Source organism: Sitodiplosis mosellana, unplaced genomic scaffold (assembly GCF_009176505.1).
Source record: "Sitodiplosis mosellana isolate CC-2019 unplaced genomic scaffold, AAFC_SMos_1.0 Smas_scaffold_1, whole genome shotgun sequence".
NCBI lineage: Eukaryota > Metazoa > Arthropoda > Insecta > Diptera > Cecidomyiidae > Sitodiplosis > Sitodiplosis mosellana.
Genome location: NW_022595244.1, coordinates 16,177,557 through 16,196,096, shown reverse-complemented (window position 1 = coordinate 16,196,096; position 18,540 = coordinate 16,177,557). Strand labels below are relative to the sequence as shown.

Here is an 18,540-nt window from a genome sequence, read left to right as displayed (position 1 = left end):
TATGGGTAAATAAAGGGAAAAAAATAATTACTGAAAAAACATCCTTAACTATCGCCAGTGAGGGCGACAAGTAAATTCCAAAGCTACAGAACACCTCAAAAGAAATCTACTAATTTTATCAAATGAACGAACGAAAACATGAATAGCACGGCTTTGATGGACTTGTGGCAGCTATCATTCAAATCGATTTCGAAGTGATTGAACAAACAAACAAACTGTTTCATAAGGCATTCAGCTAACTGAACATATTATACGATGGCCAGAACTGAAGTTTGAATATTTTCTTTTCGTTTGCAACTGTTTTTTCCTTCCTTATACGGCTTTACTCTGTTTAATTCAATTCATTTAATGGATCCTCGTAGGTTTGAGTTCCTTTTATGTGTGTGAATGTGTGTGTGTTATTTTTTTTTGGGGGGAAATGTTATTTATGTTCATCGTTAAAATATATCGCCAAATCGTATACACGGGCGAAGCACGTAACAGACATCGATACATGCTGTAGCATAACGATTCGCGCCTATTTTGTTGGATAAATATGACCTCATCGCCAGCGATGCGTAAAATAATGGCTAAAATTTCGGAGGGTTGCAATTTTGCATGAAGAGAGAGTGACACACACAAAATGTTGTAGTTGTTGTTTTCGTCGGAACTTCAGACAATGCACCCAAAATCGGAAGTCACAACAAAACACCACAGCAATGAATCTCACTCATACCTTTTTTTCTCTCATTTTTATAGCCCTAAAATTTGTGTGCCTGCGTCACCGAAAACAAACAATAATAATTCATAGCCCGAAGCCCATATAACCGTAGAACAAGTGTCGCAACTAACAAAACGAGTACAATTTTTGCGTAGGCTTCGAAAGAATTTCCTTTAGGAGCGCTCAATTTAATTGGCTTCATTCAGTACGGACTAGTCTGAATGAACAACAATTTACCAGTAGTAATGTGATACAAGCAACGACTTAATAAAACCACTTATGTTACTTAGATGCTTAAATCAATTTAATTATGTTTTGGTTTACGTTCAACACATTCTCAAGTCACAAAATGAGTGGACGAAAGACAGAAAGAAAGAAAAAACGTTTTTTCGCAGATGCCATATGGAGCACACGGTTTTATTTTTGAAATGAAGGCTTGAACACTGAAAACTATACTAATGCGACTCATTCAGAATAAACGTCCAGTTAATTGAAATTTAAATATTCTCAGTTCTTCAATGGGTGGTCTTCAGTTAACGTGAAAAGTGGGCAAGTGACACAAAATGGGCAAGTGATTGACATAATTTGCAAAACAGACACTCAATTGATTCTGAAGTACGCGCTACTTTCTACACTCCTTCGTAGTAATACACCATTTGGTTTGTATGGCAGACACGAGTGCAACCGTAATTGCAAGAAAGTCAAAGAATCAACGCCAGCCGACAAACTTGCCGATTAGCGATAATTTGCGAGTTGCGAATCCTCATTTTTTCATGCAGAGTTTGAAATTATGAATGAAATTTATATTAAGACCAAATATCTTTACGTAATATCGATGATTCGTATTACTATTCTCATTATGTTAAAAATATTGAACTTCTTTCTGTGTTCATGCTTACATCCACTGTTAGCGAATTGGAATGATTTGACAATATGATGGAACTATCCTATGAAGAACCGTTTCAAAAAATGTCAAGACCAAATAATTATAAGTTATCGTGAAGACTTGAACGATTCCGCAAACGCACTGAAACTCCGTTGATCGCCTGAATGAGCTCCTCAAAATCCTAGTAAAAATTTGAATGTTGTGCAAATAGATATTTTCCAATTTTGGATGATTGAACCAAGAAAAACAAGAAAATTGAATGCAATTTCATGAAGAATTAATAAAGTAATTTCCATTTTTGTGATGAAAAAGATGGACCGATGATAATCAAAATCCATTTCGACTTATAAAATATACTCAAACTTTTCATTTCATCCATTATAACCTTAAAAAGGCACAGTATTTCATTGGATTCGATGCAGCAAATCATTTTATAACAAAATCAAGTGTTGGCGCAAATTTATGCAAATGCAGAATACCGTTCAAAATGAGACGAGTTTTCAACAAAACGCATCTTTACTTATCGTTAACTAGATGAAACTGAAATGACGACTTATGGATTTAAATTTTTGTATCGAGCAACCATACATCAATGGATGTATTGTTTATGTGGAAGATCTCACCCAACACTGAATAATAAACAAAGTAAATTAAACGAAGTTCGAAATTACTTCATTTATTACGCCAGAATGAGCGTTTGCATTGACGCATGCATAGAATCAATTTATGTAAGAAAACTACATACTTGCAAAAAGTGTTTTCTTGTATGTACTAATATATATTATATAGTTAAAGCCTAGTTTACACCTCGAAACGAAATATTTTCTTTGCAAATTCCAAACCGTGTTTTTGCTTAGTGGTGCAACGAATTAGTTTCATCAAAATAAAAGTTGTCGTTTTCGAGAATACAAATAATTCCGTTTTTAGTGCTATATTTTCAACTTGTTTGTTCTATTCACCACAATGAACATGTTTTGTCGAACTGTGAACTAGGCTTTAAGGGGAAGAGAGATGCTGTTCCATAGCAGCTGCACATTTTTAAATCAGTCATTGCTTTACTCTTGTGCAGGATGCTTGCTAAATATCGATTCTAAACAAAGAAACAATAGAGTATCCTGTTTCAAAAAGTTTTGACTCAAAAAGTAAGTTTTTTTTTGTGATTTCTGGTGGTTTTCCTATAAAATTTTCTCCGATTGTTTCTATTTTTCATCATTAAGTTCATTTTGAAATGGAAGGAGTCTTTTTTTCTTCCAATAATCATTTTCACATATATGTTAAATACAATACTAATTCTCACGTGAAGCATTTGTACCATGTATTCGGTACATGTACAAAAAATTATCAAATGAACTCAACTAACAAAGGGAGAAAGAATATCCCTGTTTGTGCTTAGATTCAAGTTTAACACACAGATTACGTGTGTTTTAGGGGCATATCAACAAAATCGATTCAATCTTTTTAATTAAATATAAAATTGGATAATACTTTATTTTGAATTGTATTTACAATGTGAAATAATCAAAGGCTTCAAACGAATTCAATGTGTGTTTTCAAACTCAAATCAAAATTCATTATTATATGTTTTTAATTTTCAACAGATCTTTCTTACTATGTATACCACGTATATGATATTTCATCTTGGAGTGTTGGCACGGAGTAGAGGTAGGTATCGATTATTTTTATTATTGCACTCTCTTATTATTAGTCAGCATATAACTTAGTATTGCAAAAAAAGAATGTTTTCAATTTTGATTCAATTTTAGGTTCTCTTCATCGACAAACTTCTGTTTTACTAAGAAAAACTCACTAAAGAACATTTGTGTCAACACTTGGTCTTCCCAGACGGTCACCCATTCACTAACCATGCTCGATGCAGGTTAACTTCAGTGATCGGACGGATAACTTCAGTGATCGGACATGAGATGATCGTTGACTATACTAGCCAAACTATGTCACAAACCAATGTGAACTTCCAATTTCTTTAATCTATCTACGATTCAGTCTTTAAGCAATGGTTCTTTTTCAGTCTTTTAGTAATGGCTATTGTTTTAGTTTTTGTTTCTACTTCGCATGCAAGTTCGAATGTCGCTTGAATTTGCATGCTACTTTAATGATATGTCTGTATTCTCACTATATTTTTTTGTACAAATTCAATACTTTTTCTATTGTCAATATCTTTTTCTATCTAATTCACATCATCGGTTGGCAGCCATATCCAAGTTTTTAAATTCGATTTCATAGTTCAGTAACATTTTTTCGAGAAATACTTTTAATGAACTGACAAAATCGGGTATGCAACCTGCCGGTAGGAGAGGCGTATATTATGCCACTCGGCCACCGGAGCCGATGATCGGCACGGCTAAATGCACTCTTGTTGAGTGTGTAACAAATATAAGTGAATTTCGTATTAATTCGATATAAATTTTCATCTTTATGTTGTTAATATGATAGCAAAAATCTCATCGAAATAAATTTGCCGATAATCAAAATGATCATATGGTTGTTCTATTTTTCCAAAATGTTGACAATAATTCGTTTCATCATAGTTCAAAACTCGGAGTTGACAATGCAACGAACACGCATGAAGTGAGCTACAACATAACGCTACTAATATTTGTTTACCAATTGATGAATTTGTAAGGTAATGATGGCTAAACACAACAGCGTGGGAGGTAGCATTGTAGAAATTGGTTTGTATTTGAATTTTCCATCGAAGAGAAGCCTCGAAATAATGAAAATTATTTGAACAAAAAAAAAATGGTATTGTCTCCCTTTACTCAATCTTCAAATACACAATCATTACGTTATGATTTATCACTACAGTGGAACCTCGATTATCCGTCAGGCACCGGACCAGCACCTTGACGGATAATCGAAAAAGACGGATAATCGGGGTTTTCATAAAATAAGCCCAATCAATCAAAACATCCATATTATTATTAGTTTATGATGAAATATCGGGTGATGTAGAAAATATATGACACCTATAGAACAAAAAACAACTAATGAGTTCTCTTTCTATAGATAAGATGGAAAAAAACTTAGAGTAAAAAAGAGACAGTTTGGCTCCAGGGGAGTTTAATATTTGATATGGGAATAAAACTGCTATAAACTGATATAAAACGTGTTTTAATCATTGAAGTAACCAAAATTAATTGTAGTGGCCCGAAAATAATTGTAGAAGCACCTACAGTTATTGTAGTGGTCGAAAATTGATTGTAGTCGACTGTAGTGGCTCAAAATTAATTGTAGATTTGAATTCTAAATTTTTTCTACAATTTTATGGAACCTAGCATCAAGAGAGGAAGATTCAGTTTGTGGAAATTTCAATTTGTGGCCAAGATTTGAGTTTTATCGATTTTGGACCAATTTTCAAGACTCGTCCCGATATCGAACGAACGGGCAGACATATTTGAAAACAGACAATTGATTTTAATTCTACAATTTATCTACAATTTTTTGGAACCATTCTTCATTCGAAAAAAAATTCGATTTGTGGAAAATACGTTTTTGACCAAGATTTGAGTTGTTCCATTTTATAGCAGTTTTTCGATAGCCGATTACTCGAAAAATTGCTCCTACATAAAAAAAGTAAAAACACTACATTAAACTACATAAAATCTACAATTAAAATCGCCCTACCCGCAGTCATTTCGGCAAATTTTCCAAGATTTGAATATTCATCTTTTTCTATGGGTGTCATATGTTAGATCCGAGAAATGTTTTCGGTAGCAACGCCTTCGATTTCAAATCTTATTGTATGGATGTACAAGCGAAACACAATTGATTTTGATTATGAATTTCAGTCGGCGACATTATTCGTATGTTCAAGTAAAATGAACTGAAAAAAAATTCACTTCCGCAAAGCGTGACGGTTAACAGAGGTGACGGATAATGGGAGGACGGATAATCGAGGTTCCACTGTATTTACGAATAGATTAACGCACTTGATCAACCCGAAAACGTTTTCATACACACTCGAAATGCAGCGGATGTAATTATTTCTTACATAGCTTGTAAATCTCTCGCAAAAACACGATCGCAACCACAAAGCTGTACAGTGTACACTGTCATGCTGTCCACAAAAATGCAGCACAATCGATTCGTCAATAGAACGCAAATGGCACACCGTATTCTATGATGTTTCTGCCTAGGGGCTAACCACGGATGTTTTATTGACAAAATCTGTTTTTATCGCCCAATTTTAATGACATCCGTAAAAATTTGAAAAAATCTGTATATATTGAATTTTATCGTTTAATATCGACTATAAACGTTTAATGTGCTGACGTCATTACCGATCCAAAAATGCTGGAAGTGGGTTTTTGTGGATCCTCAGGATCGTTTAGTACTGCTCCCGGTTCTGGAAGTGGATCCTCAGGATGGGCCAGGGCATTGTCAAACCCAGTCTGGTCCATCCTGAAGATCCACCAAAACCCACTTCCAGAATCGGGAGCAGTTCTGAACGATCCTGAGGATGCACCAAAACCCGCTTCTAGAACAGTATCCATTCGTTAAAGCGAACAAATTACTGCAAAAATCGGGCAAAATCGACCAAAATGTGATCATATCGGAATTTATTTGTTTAAATGATAAAAAACGTTGAAGTCGGTCATTATTGGTTATTTTTAAAACCGTGGTTAGCCCCTAGGTATCTGCTAAAAACGGCTTGGAAATAGGGTTCACAAACGTTTCGACAAATACCGCAAACGGTGAAGAAACGTTATTTTTCTGTATTGTTCTATATTGACCGTTCGAAATACTGCATAAATAACGAGAAATAATGAGATAACGTTTTTAGGCGGTATTTAACGGCTCTGTAGAATAACTTTTTTAGGAAACAATGAAAAAAATAACGCGTTTTTAAACCCTATTTGGAAATGCGGCACCGCCATACACATTAGGGTGGTCCAAACTGATTTATCATGGTAAGATATATGCTCCCAATAGCTTAAAATTAAATTGGGCTCAAAACTAGCTGATTCCCATTCTCAGAATGAATGTTAAAATCTAGTGGTCGATGGAGCCGTACTTAAAATGTCTGTTTTTGACCTAGTTTTGCAATAGTAAAACAATTTTTTTTAACGCGGCACGTTGCACACTTCTTGCGCATTGATAGAAAACCCATAGGTTATTCAAATCGAATCCGGTGACATATCATTTTTTGGGTTTTTTGAGACGCTGAATACGAATCCATTGTCGAAAATTAGCTAATGCGGCTTTTTAAAAAAGTTTTAGTACAAAAGCATGGTTTTTTCAAACAAATTCAGCCATATAGTAAGAACACATGGTTCCAAGTGTATTTTTAACATCAAATTATGAATCAGCTAGTTTTGAGCCCAATTTAATTTTAAGCTATTGGGAGCATATACCTTACCATGATAAATCAGTTTGGACCACCCTGATACACATTCAGTCAGAAAATGTTCTATTGGCCGCCGACATTTTTGGTCATTCGGAGCCATCGGAAATAAGCAGGAGAGGCTATAGCGCATCAATAAATCTCCTCGATTGGACTAAAAATCGTCCATTTCAACCTTTTGAAACTGTTACTGTTTCGACCGTGAAATTCTCAAGCCACGTATTTATTACGTTAAAACATGACTCTCAACAAATTTTGAACGTAATCAAGTGTGGGAAAATTCACTTTCTTTTTAGAAAAAAAAACCTCACTTTATATGAAATAGTAAATAATTAGGAGAAATAATATTTTTTTCAATATATTCAAAAGAATGTTGATGCATCATTCATTCAAGATAGAATATGCTATAGAAATTATTTTTACATTTCGAATACAAAGCATTGCATCAGCTCCTGTATGCGTTTGGAGCAAATTAAGGGAATAAAATGTGGCAAAAAGAATTAAAAAATATTTTCCCCTACCGGGAATCGAACCCGGGCCTTCTCGGTGAAAGCGAGATATCCTAGCCACTAGACCATAGAGGAGATATGATTGAACACGACCAAGAGCATTCGCAAACTTTTCTTATCTATAAATATAGAGGTTCGAACGGAATTCCATAAGCCGATATGAAAATAAACTGTGTAGTCAATTCCCACCTTACTGAAGTTCTCGTTGTGTCAAAAGAAAACACGGTGCTGTGAGTCATATTGATTTAAAAATGGGACACTTTTTTTACATGTTTTTTGTTATGCTAAAAAAAACATATCATACATGCCAAAACTGATTGTTTTCATTTTTTTTAGTTTACAACTGTTTTTTCCTCCCTTGTAGTCCTTTTTTATACTCAGTTGACTCTGTTTATTTAATGGATTTTCGTAGGCACGAATTCAATTTTTTCTACGTTATTTTTTGGGGGAAATTTGATTTATGTTCGTCGTTAAAATATATCGCCAAATTGTATACACGGTCGAGGCACGTGACAGTCATCAATAGATGCTCTAGCATAGCTATTTGCAGTTAGACAAATATGACTTCATCTCCAGCGATACGTAGAACAATGACTAAAACTTCGCAGGCCTGCATTTTTTGCACGAAGAGAAAATCGTGAAATAAATTTCGTTTTTGTCGGGACTTCAGACAATGCACCCAAAATCGGAAGTCACAACAAAACACCACAGCAATGAATCTCAGTCATACCTTTTTTTCTCTCATTTTTATAGCCCTAAAATTTGTGTGCCTGCGTCGCGAAAAACAAACAATAATAATAATTCATAGCCCGAAGCCCATATAACCGTAGAACAAGTGTCGCAACTGACAAAACGAGTACAATTTTTGCGTAGGCTTCGAAAGAATTTCCTTTCGAAGCGCTCAATTTAATTGGCTGCATTCAGTACGGACTAGTCTGAATGAACAACAATTTACCAGTAGTAATGTGATACAAGCAACGACTTAATAAAACCACTTATGTTACTTAGATGTTTAAATCAATTTAATTATGTTTTGGTTTACGTTCAACACATTCTCAAGTCACAAAATGAGTGGACGAAAGACAGTAAGAAAGAAAAAAACAATTTTTGCAGATGCCATATGGAGCACACGATTTTATTTTTTGGAATGAAGGCTTGAACACTGAAAACTATACTAATGCGACTCATTCAGAATAAACGTCCAGTTAATTGAAATTTAAATATTCTCAATTCTTCAATGGGTGGTCTTCAGTTAACGTCAAAAGTGGGCAAGTGACACAAAATGGGCAAGTGATTGACATAATTTGCAAAACAGACACTCAATTGATTCTGAAGTACGCGCTACTTTCTACACTCCTTCGTAGTAATAAACCTAAATCCATTTTTACTGTATGGCAAACACAAGCGCAATCGTAATTGCCAGAAAGTATGATCCGTGAATCAGATCAACGCCAGCACAAACAGGCCGATAAGCGATATTTTGCAGGTTCCGATTCCTCAATTTATCGTGAATAGATTTTATGAGCTGAAATTAGGAATGAAATTGGCATTAATATCAAATGAAATTTGTTGTGCTATAATATCGATGATTTGTATCACTTTTTTGAGTGTTTTCAATATTTTGAATTTATTTTCCGTTTTTGTGCTTACATCCATTGGTATCGAATTCGAATGACGTGTCAATATGATGGAAAAGAGTTGCCTTTTCGGTATAGTTTCACAGAATGTTAACACCAAATGATTGTCAGTTTCTACGATCACTTGAATGATGCCGGAGAAATCACTATAACTCGGTTTATCACCAAAATGATCACCTTAAGATGGAAATATGATATACATTTTTTTATTTAGTCAGGGATAGTGAAAAGGGAATTTTAAAACAGTAGAATTTTCAATGAAAAAATTTGAACAATTACGTTCATGTGGTGCGGACGATAGCCAAAATCCACTTCGACTTATGTTGTATCGCAATATATACTCGACTTTTTCATCTAATTCAGTCCATTCCAACCTTAAGTAGCGATAGTCTTTCATCGGATTCGATATGGGGGCTTTACCGAATTGAGTAACGATTTCTCTTGAATTTTCTGGTGGTCGTGCAGTAGCCATCTGAATAATAGGAGAAATAGTTTTTTTCATATCCTTCTCAACTTCCAATGTGTATTTAGTAAAATTCTGCTCACTTCATAAGTAATTCCAGAAATCACAACATAGATACAGTCGCTGCTTGGTCTTTCTCCAGTAACACGATCCTTGTGTGTAATCACCTCGACACCGAACCAAGTTCCAAATAACTTATGAACGGTTACGTTCGATTGTGGAATCAAATCGGTACAATACTCAGGCGAACCAAGTACTTGTCCATATCCCACAGCCAAAACAATACAAAATACCAAAATCGTCGGAAAAATCATTTTGCGACAGTATTTTTTATTTATTTGGAAAAAATTTCTTCGCTTTTTTAATCTTAAAACTCAAAAATCTTCAGTATTAACTGATCACGCAAATAAATGCGAATGCAATAGACTATTCAGTGACCGATTGCTCGATGGAGCGTGTCTTCTGAGTCGTTGACTAGATGAAACTGAAATGACGTTCTATTGATTTTAATTTGTGAGACGAGTGGCCATTCGTCATACAATGGGTGTATTGTTCGTGGGAGAGATCGCACGCAACTGTGAATAATGAATGCGTCTAATTAAACGAAATTCAAAATTACTTCATTTACTGTACCTGAATGAGTGAAAGAAGAAGAAATACATACATACTTGTTCCATACCCAAAAAATTGGCGTTCTTACGTTTGAATAAAATATTGTTTATTACTATTTGTTGCGCAATGGTCGTTTCGAACAAGTTAATCCAAGCGCTGATGTTTACAACATCAGCGGCACTCCATTAGCTGAAGCAAACAGCATAAAAGATTCATGTGTTATTTTTGACAGGAAATTGAAATTTAAAGAGCACATCAATTCGATCGTAAAAAATGCGATGGAAACTGCATCCAAATTTACCGATATACCTTATATAAAATTCCTCCACAACTTTTTAGTCAGATGCAGCCTTGAATAAATCACTACATGTATGAACCAAAAATTGAAAGAGTCCAGCGTATGTACACTCTTCTCATCTTCAATATGGATCTTTATCATATATATGCAGAAACTGGAAATTCAAAAAATGGCGGCATTGGAGGGAAGAGGTGAATACTTCGACATTTGCCGTTTTCACAATATTGTTCTCAATAAAAAAAGCAATCTGTTAAATAAAAAAGTAACGAGTAAAGAAAATGTTAAAAACGGAATTTTGATTTAGTGACATGAATAATTTTAAACTTATTCGTTTTTTTTTTACATTGATGAACTTTTTTTTTCGTGCAACTGTAAACTAGACTTTAAATAAGCTCCTCGTTCTGAAAGCAAAAATCGTTTTCTTGTATGTACTAATTTATAGTTAAAGTCTAGTTTACATCTCGCCAATATTTCTTTGGAAATTGCAAAACTGTTATTCGGCTCAAAAGTGCTTCGAATTGGGTCAGTATCAAAGTTGTTGTTTTCGCGGATACACATAATTTTGTAGATGTATCATTGGACATTATCTTTCGAAAAAATAGAATTTATGGCATCATTAATTTAAACATTGTTTTGGGTGCTATATTTTCAACTTTTTTGTTTTATTCACCACAACGAACATTTTTTGTTGAACTGTAAACTAGGCTTAACGAGGAAATGGAGAATTCGGTGCTTTTTCATAGCAGCTGCGTATTTTCAAGTCAGTCATTACTTTTCTCTCGTGTAGGATGCTCGCTGTGTAGCGCTCCGTAATCAAGAAACAATAAAATATCCTGTTTCAAAAAGTTTTGACTCAAAAAGTAAGTTTTTTTTTCCCGTAACATTTTTTACAATTGTTTCGATTTTTTTCAACATTAAGTTCATTTCAAAATACAGACAAGATATTATAATTTTTCTATTTAATCATCATCACATGTATGTGTAATACAACACATGTGAAGCAAATGTGCTATGTATAGTGCTAAATATGAAGTGAATATACATCAAGATGGGCGCGCTCCGCGTATAAATGAACGCATCTCCACAGTTAAACCACTTGGGTTAGCACATTGTATTGGATATAGTTTGTCTAAAAGGCAAGCATATCGTGTAATCAAATTTTGAGCAAAATCGGTCAATGCATTTAGCCTAAATACGCACTTTTCAAAAACTTGCCACGAGTTATTCACGCATAAATAGACGACAAAAGAGATCTCTTTTCAAAATTCGAACGAAATCGGTTCAAGCGTTCCCGAGATATCGTGTCTGAACATAAAAACATATCTAATAGCTCTACATTTCATGTAGTGCTAAAAGCGACACTGTATACAACATTGTGTAGATGTATTTTCATGTCACATATATACATATATACTCATATATTATCATATATTTGGTACATGTGTAAAATAAAAATGGCTGAAATTATCACTTTACCTCTGGAAAGGAAGAACTGTTTTTTCTTGGGTTAAAGTTACGTTGTCTATTTTTAGAAGCAAACAATATTAAAGAAACGGCAAGAGAAATAGGGAAAATAGGATAGTACAGGCGTTCATGCACATAACCAGATAGAAAGCAAGCTACCATGTGAAATTTAGGTGTGCACTACTAATACTAACGAAGTAGCGAAGATTCGCACAAAGCGTAACAAAAACACCGGAATTTCATATGGTAACTGAAGGCATTGACCGATTTTGCTCAAAATTTGATTACACGATATGCTTGCCCGTGTGGAAAATTGTTGACTGTCTAAGTCAGTCGGTTAATTTGGGACAGTTTTAGTTGTGTTTCACTACCTACAGCTTCATACAACTGAGTGACTGTTAGTCATTTTATTTGCACACGGGGTAGCTCTCTTTCTATCTGATTATGCACATGGACGTCAGTACTATCCGTTTTTCCCTCTTTCTCTCCCCGTTTTTTAAATACTGTGTATCAATAAAATCAATTAAATCTTTCCAATTAAATATCAGAGGATTGTATAATATTTTATTACATATTGTTATTGGCATCGTCTGCGTTCGCGTCCGAGATTTTTATTCGCCGGACATCTCAAATTGAGATCTGTAAAAGCAAAAAGTTTTGGCATGTCGACACAAAGCTTCGGATTGATTTTGAGCTCATTCTGACATACCAATTTCGAACTATCAGCCTCGGACTGATGACCTGAAACCAAATGTCACTTTTGTATGAAAAATCACTCAAAAAGCCATTTTTCAGGGTTTCGGTCAAGGCTAACTGATATTTTTTGCAAAAATAAAGGAGCTCCGTGAACAACCAGGTGTTGAAATCAACATTTCTTCAAATTTTCCTCAAATGTATGCGCGCTATATCATTCGTTCGTATGGAGTTGCCCGCTTCTCTTTCGCTTTGCTTCATCTCATCCGCGTGCGTCTCACTCATTAAATGAGTGACCATGCGTCTCATGCACTAAATAAGTTTGAATATTTTTTCAGTGGCACTCACCGAATATTACAATGTATGTTAAAAATTGTGATGTTTCAACAAATGTTCGCACTCATTGTATGAAATGCGGCGCGGAATGGATTACGTACGTAATTCGTTTTATTTTGAAATGCATTTACATGTAAAATAATCGAAATCTTCGAGAGATTTTAATGTACGTTTTAGAACTCAAATCAAAATCCTAAAACAATGTATATGCTTTTAATTCTCAACAGATCCAAACTATGTATACAACGTATATGGTATTTCATCTTCGAAGGGTGTGCCGACATACTCCATGTAGAGGTAGGTATCGATTACTTTAATTGGTAGTCTTTTTAACACTGCTGTGTTCTTAAGGTCTTTCGAGACCAATTTTCATTTTTAACATAAATTTTTCTATGAAGATGTTATTATATTTTTTCAAACATCGGGTATTCTCCTTATTTCCCATGTAGATTTTATTTTTACTTCGGGTCATTTTGAAAAACAAGCCGTTTTGGCTATATGAAAAACTTACACTTGTGAACTGTGTGAGAGGAACTTTAATTTCTTCAGCAATTTTTAACTCCATCCATATAGAACAACTTTCATCAATATAGCTCTCATTCATAGTGAAAAATCATGTTTTGTGAATCAAGTCCAAATTACAGGAATAATTTCGATTATTTTCCACAATTTTCCGAAGAAAACCGGAAAATTTAAGTTTTCCGAGTTGATAAAATCATAGATTTTGGCCAAAGAAACAACTTTGCTGAACATCGCAACTCGAAATAAGCACTTCTTGTAAGAAAAAAACCCTTCAACATGGATCAAATATCGCCAAAATAGGCCAGTTATGACCATTAAGTCAGTTGATTTCACAACATATTGCGTTAGAATATTGGATGTTTTCAGTGTGATTTTCCAAAAAAAAAATCAAATCAGTAGAAATATTTTCGTATATAAAGGTTGAAAAAGGCGATTTCAAAAGAATTCTCACATATTTGTCCATTACAGAACAGCCAAATTGCTATATTTTGTCTTTTTCTGGCGGTGTTAACAGCATCTATTCAGATATTGTAGAACAAAAAATTGATTTCAATTATAATTCAATTCTAGGTTAACTTCAGCAACAAACCACCGTTTTACTAAGAAAATCTCATCAAACAAATTGTGTCAACAACACTTGGTCTTCCCAGACGGTCACCCATTCAAGTACTAACCATGCTCGATGCAGCTTAACTTCAGTGATCGGACGGGAACTGGTGCTTTCTACATGATATGATCGTTGACTATACTGGCCAACTATGTCACCAACCAATGTGAATTTATTTATTTATCTATCTACGATTCAGTCTTTAAGCAATGGTTCTTTTTCAGTCTTTTAGTAATGGCTATTGTTTTTGTTTTTGTTCCTACTTCGCATGCAAGTTCAATTTGGGCTTGAATTTGCATGCTACTTTAATGATATGTGTGTATTCTTACTAGTTTTTTGTACAAATTTGATATTTTTTCTATTGTTTGCTATCTAATTCACATTCACGGTTGGCAGCCATAGTCAAGGTTTCAAATTCGATTTCGAGTTCATTTACATTTTTTTTGAGAAAAACTGTTAATGAACTGCCGGAATCGAACTTGCAACCTTCCGAGAGCGGCGCTTTATCCCACTCGCCCACCGGGGCCGAATGTCGGCATGGCCAAATGCACTCTTGTCGAGTGTGCAACAATTATGATATAAAATCTTGTCAAAATAAATTTGCCGATACTCAAATTGATAAAATTGTGATTATTTTTTTTTCAAAATGTTGATAATTATTCGTTTCATCATCGTTTAATACTCGCAGTCGACAATACAACGAACACACATTACGTTGGCTACGACACAACGCTACCAACATTTGTTCACCGAGTGACGTATGTGTGAACTAATTTCGAAAGAAACATAGAGCTGTCACTTCTCCGTTGCTTGAATGAACATTGAACATAAATACAAATTTAAATCATAGTACTTGATAGAAAAATTTCAGATGAATGCGAAGAAAAATGATGAAATTATGATGAAATAGTTCAGAATAAATAGACAGGAACTAAATACCAAACGCAAGACGAGGTTAGTACTAAAATATATACGTTCCAAAGAAAAATTCGGTGAATATGAGAAATTCTCATCGAGAATGCACTCTGCCGTCTTTAACCATGTCTCCTCTATGGTCTAGTGGCTAGGATATCTCGCTTTCACCGAGAAGGCCCGGGTTCGATTCCCGGTAGGGGAATTTTTTTTTTGTTTTTATTTTTGTCACAATTTATTTTCTCAATTTTGCTGACGCACCACTCTGTATTCGAAATGAAAATAATTAATTTCTATCAAATTCAGAATTACTACATTTACTGCACACGACGCACACATAAAGTCAGTCAAAGAAAATTGCACACTTATTCCATAACCTCAAAAAATTGGCGTTCTTTTATTTGAATAACAAAAAAATCGGTTAAATAAAAAATGTAACGAATAAAGAAGTCAGAATAAATCGGTATAACGGTAATGTGCATGGCTGTATATTAAATCTGGATTGTTGTTGTGTAGAAGAGAAGGTGGAGAGAATGTGGATGATTGTGACTGAATTGGTTTTACTTCATCAAAGCGTGAACGACAGCCTTTGCATTCAATGCTTTCAAATCAGTATAAGTTTGACCCGTTCCAACGAAAACGATTGGCTGCCCAGTGATATACGTCATAGAAATTGCCGCACCAACCTATTGATAGAACGAATACAATTAGCATTTTCAATGAGAAAGGTCAATTAGTGTAAAATTACCTTATCATCGATGGTATCGAACTTTGTTAAAACGATTCCGTCGATTAGATGTGGATTAGTGGCCGATGAGTGATCGGCGAGTGCTTGATTGAATTTCGTCAATTGATCGACCGCTTCGTTTCCAACCAGAGCTTCTCCGACAAACAAGACCAAATCCGGTTCGTTAACCTGTTTTTTTTTTTTTTTCAAAATGATAAAATCAGAATTAAGTTTATTCATTTTCGGAATTCGATGAGAAAAAGTTTTGAATTTACCGCAATCAATTTGGTCAAAGCACGCATGAGAGGCTCGTTATCTTGCATTCTGCCAGCAGTATCGACTAGAACGACATCGATGCGAGAATCCGAAGCGAATCGTATGGCTTCCATTGCAATGCCAGCAGCATCTTTTCCATAACCTTTTTCATACAGTTGAACCATTTGACGGCCACCATGTTTCTCCGGTGGGTGCAATGCGTTCAAGTGACGCATATGTGTGCGCAATTGTTCAACGGCTCCAGCTCTGAACGTATCACAAGCTGCAATCAACACGTTAAAATTGTTCTCAATGAGCCAAAAGCAGATTTTGGCCAAATTTGTCGATTTTCCAACGCCGTTCACACCGCAAAAAGCCATGACGTATGGACGTTGATTCTTCTTTGCCTCTAGGCAATCACGCAGAATGTCAATTCGACGTTTTGGCGATAGAATTTGCACCAGAGCCTCGGTCAATGCATTTTTGACCGTTGATGCTATGGTATCAAATGTTCCCAACACTTTTCCCTCCAATTTTACGGCAACTGAATCGCACAGCTCGTTGGCAATATAGTTTGCAACGTTTTTAGTAATCAAATGGTCACGTAATTTATCCAATGCTGTTTGCATGTCTTCACGTGTCAAATTCTTGGCACCGACAAACTTCGAAAACATTGAAAATACGCTCTTTTTACCCGTAGAATTCGATTTGGTGGTGTTTTGATTGTTGTTGCCCACATCTTCTTCAGATTCTTCATCGGAGCTTGACTCGCTTTCAACCGCCAGATCTTGAATGCCACCCTTCATCGATCCAATCATTTGGTTGTCCGATGTATAGACGCTTCGAATATCATCGGGATTATCTTTCGAACGATCTAAAACTGGTGCATCCTTCGATGAACCACCCAAATCCCAAACACGCGCTTGTTTACCCGCTTTCACTTTTTCCGTCGGAGTTTTTGGCGATTTCCTAGTTTAATCAAAGCAGAAAATTGTATGAAAGTGAGAAAATGTTATGAAAAACGAATTATTTGAAATAAGAATCAAATTCTTCAGAAGAATATGCCATTCTGCACTCACTTCGAGTCCACCTTCTTCTTTCCCGACAATTTTTCAGCTAATTTACGACGATTTGCCACCAAAACATCCTCAGTTAAACCACCATTGGAATCGGACTCTTCAACTGCTTCCACTTTAGCTTCGACTATTTTGACGATTTTTTTCGGTGGTGCCATTGGTTTACCATCCTTGCGTTCAATCATTGACGCAACAGTTTTCTTTGATTTTTGTGAATCATTAAAAGAACGCATTTGTTTGGGTAATTTTGCTTGCAAACGACCTAGATTTCACAATAAAAAATGTACCATCATGAATAAATTGTCGGTGTTAAAAATGCATTCTGAGAAAATATCCATGTTTTTTCAATGCCACTCTTACCCCATTTTTCAGCTTCTTCTAAAATATGGTTGAATTCGCTCAAAAAATCGTATTGTTGATAGCTTCGATTCTCGCGTGAAACCAATTCATTTTTGTATTTGTCTCTAAATTCCAAGTGAATGTCGCTCAGGAACTTGTCAACGTAGGACAGTTGTAGTATTTTTTGAAACGCAACCACGAAAATCAGCTCAAATTCATTGTCCAATTTGTATTGCAGCGTTAAATTATTGTGATCATACGAATTTGATCCCGTACGTTCCTGTTTTTCAAGTGGAAATCATCGAAAAATACGATTAAATGGTGTCTAGGTCAGTGTGATACTCTTACTTTCTTTCTCTCTCTCTCTCTCTCTTGCGTACAAAACCTGATCTTCATGCCATGCATGAAATCACAAATATTCAAATTACCTGCAAAATTACACTGCGAATCAATGCATTGACTGGCGCTGTGAAAATTTCCTGTGTTCCACGGAAACACCATAAAACGATGCCTCCTTTGGTAAAAATCGTGAATAAATCTAACATTTTTTTGCCTAAATAATTTGCACAACGAAAAAAAGGGAACAGATTTTGTGGAAACACAAAAACAAATGACACTCTTTTGGCTGAAACAAAAACACAAATCGCTATGTCTATGTGTTAACACGTCAACAATTTTACTTCAATTAAGTGAAATGTCTTTTTCTGTTTGGCAGACACATTTCACGTGCTGGACTGCCCGATGCGAACGACCAACTGACATTCAAATCTGACACATTACAATAAAAACAACAAAGTTCTCGTATCAAAGCAAACAGTTTTTGGTTGTTGGAAATCGTATTTTAATGACCATTTAATGAATGAATGAAATGAGAATGTAATTCGATTTGATTTTAGACTGGAAATTATTTTAATAAATTCTTGAGTGAGTCAAAGTCTCCGTTTTAAGATGAATTTTCATTGATTTTTTCAACAATTCGAATTAAAATCCATGTTTCGTTCAAAAATGTTTCTTTCAATAGAAATACTGAGATTAAATTGAATTCTCTCAAAAAAAAAATTTAATCAACCATTCCCAATAAGATGTTTTTCCAATTCAAAGTTCGCTCTGCCAAACACACTGAAACCACTTGCAGTTTGGCC

At 34.9% G+C, this 18,540-nt stretch overlaps 2 protein-coding genes and 3 non-coding genes across 5 annotated transcripts; 1 reads left to right on the top strand and 4 right to left on the bottom strand.

Moving 5' to 3' along the window:
- Window positions 1-7,460: 7,460 nt before the first annotated feature.
- Window positions 7,461-7,532, bottom strand: Trnae-uuc (transfer RNA glutamic acid (anticodon UUC)). The gene has a single exon. It is a non-coding gene; the product is annotated as a tRNA-Glu (tRNA).
- Window positions 7,533-8,597: 1,065 nt separating this feature from the next.
- Window positions 8,598-10,325, bottom strand: LOC129566997 (uncharacterized). Its single transcript, XM_055443449.1, has 5 exons — window positions 10,226-10,325; window positions 9,641-10,132; window positions 9,374-9,566; window positions 9,108-9,271; window positions 8,598-8,982 (listed from the first exon to the last, which is right to left on the bottom strand). The coding sequence occupies exons 2-5, from the start codon at window positions 9,869-9,871 to the stop codon at window positions 8,842-8,844; spliced, it is 729 nt and encodes a 242-aa protein (XP_055299424.1). The 5' UTR covers window positions 9,872-10,132; window positions 10,226-10,325; the 3' UTR covers window positions 8,598-8,841.
- A 3,782-nt stretch (window positions 10,326-14,107) lies between these two features.
- On the bottom strand, window positions 14,108-14,226 carry LOC129564723 (5S ribosomal RNA). Its single transcript, XR_008687541.1, has one exon. It is a non-coding gene; the product is annotated as a 5S ribosomal RNA (ribosomal RNA).
- A 908-nt stretch (window positions 14,227-15,134) lies between these two features.
- Trnae-uuc (transfer RNA glutamic acid (anticodon UUC)) lies at window positions 15,135-15,206 on the top strand. The gene has a single exon. It is a non-coding gene; the product is annotated as a tRNA-Glu (tRNA).
- A 163-nt stretch (window positions 15,207-15,369) lies between these two features.
- On the bottom strand, window positions 15,370-18,495 carry LOC129571524 (signal recognition particle receptor subunit alpha homolog). The gene is made up of 6 exons (XM_055451334.1): window positions 17,827-18,495; window positions 17,420-17,678; window positions 17,063-17,321; window positions 16,004-16,952; window positions 15,750-15,917; window positions 15,370-15,687 (listed from the first exon to the last, which is right to left on the bottom strand). Exons 1-6 carry the CDS (start codon window positions 17,941-17,943, stop codon window positions 15,562-15,564), a joined length of 1,878 nt encoding a protein of 625 aa, XP_055307309.1. The 5' UTR covers window positions 17,944-18,495; the 3' UTR covers window positions 15,370-15,561.
- Between the last annotated feature and the right edge of the window lie 45 nt (window positions 18,496-18,540).

Coding starts and splice junctions, on each gene's coding strand:
- LOC129571524 (XM_055451334.1), bottom strand. CDS start 17,943: ATGTTAGATTTATTCACGATTTTTACCAAAGGAGGCATCGTTTTATGG. Junction 17,322..17,419: donor AGAAGAAGCTGAAAAATGGG/GTAAGAGTGGCA, acceptor TGTGAAATCTAG/GTCGTTTGCAAGCAAAATTA. Junction 15,918..16,003: donor CTTTGACCAAATTGATTGCG/GTAAATTCAAAA, acceptor AAAAAAAAACAG/GTTAACGAACCGGATTTGGT.
- LOC129566997 (XM_055443449.1), bottom strand. CDS start 9,871: ATGATTTTTCCGACGATTTTGGTATTTTGTATTGTTTTGGCTGTGGGA. Junction 9,567..9,640: donor TTTCTGGAATTACTTATGAA/GTGAGCAGAATT, acceptor CCTATTATTCAG/ATGGCTACTGCACGACCACC. Junction 8,983..9,107: donor CGAATTCGATACCAATGGAT/GTAAGCACAAAA, acceptor TCCTAATTTCAG/CTCATAAAATCTATTCACGA.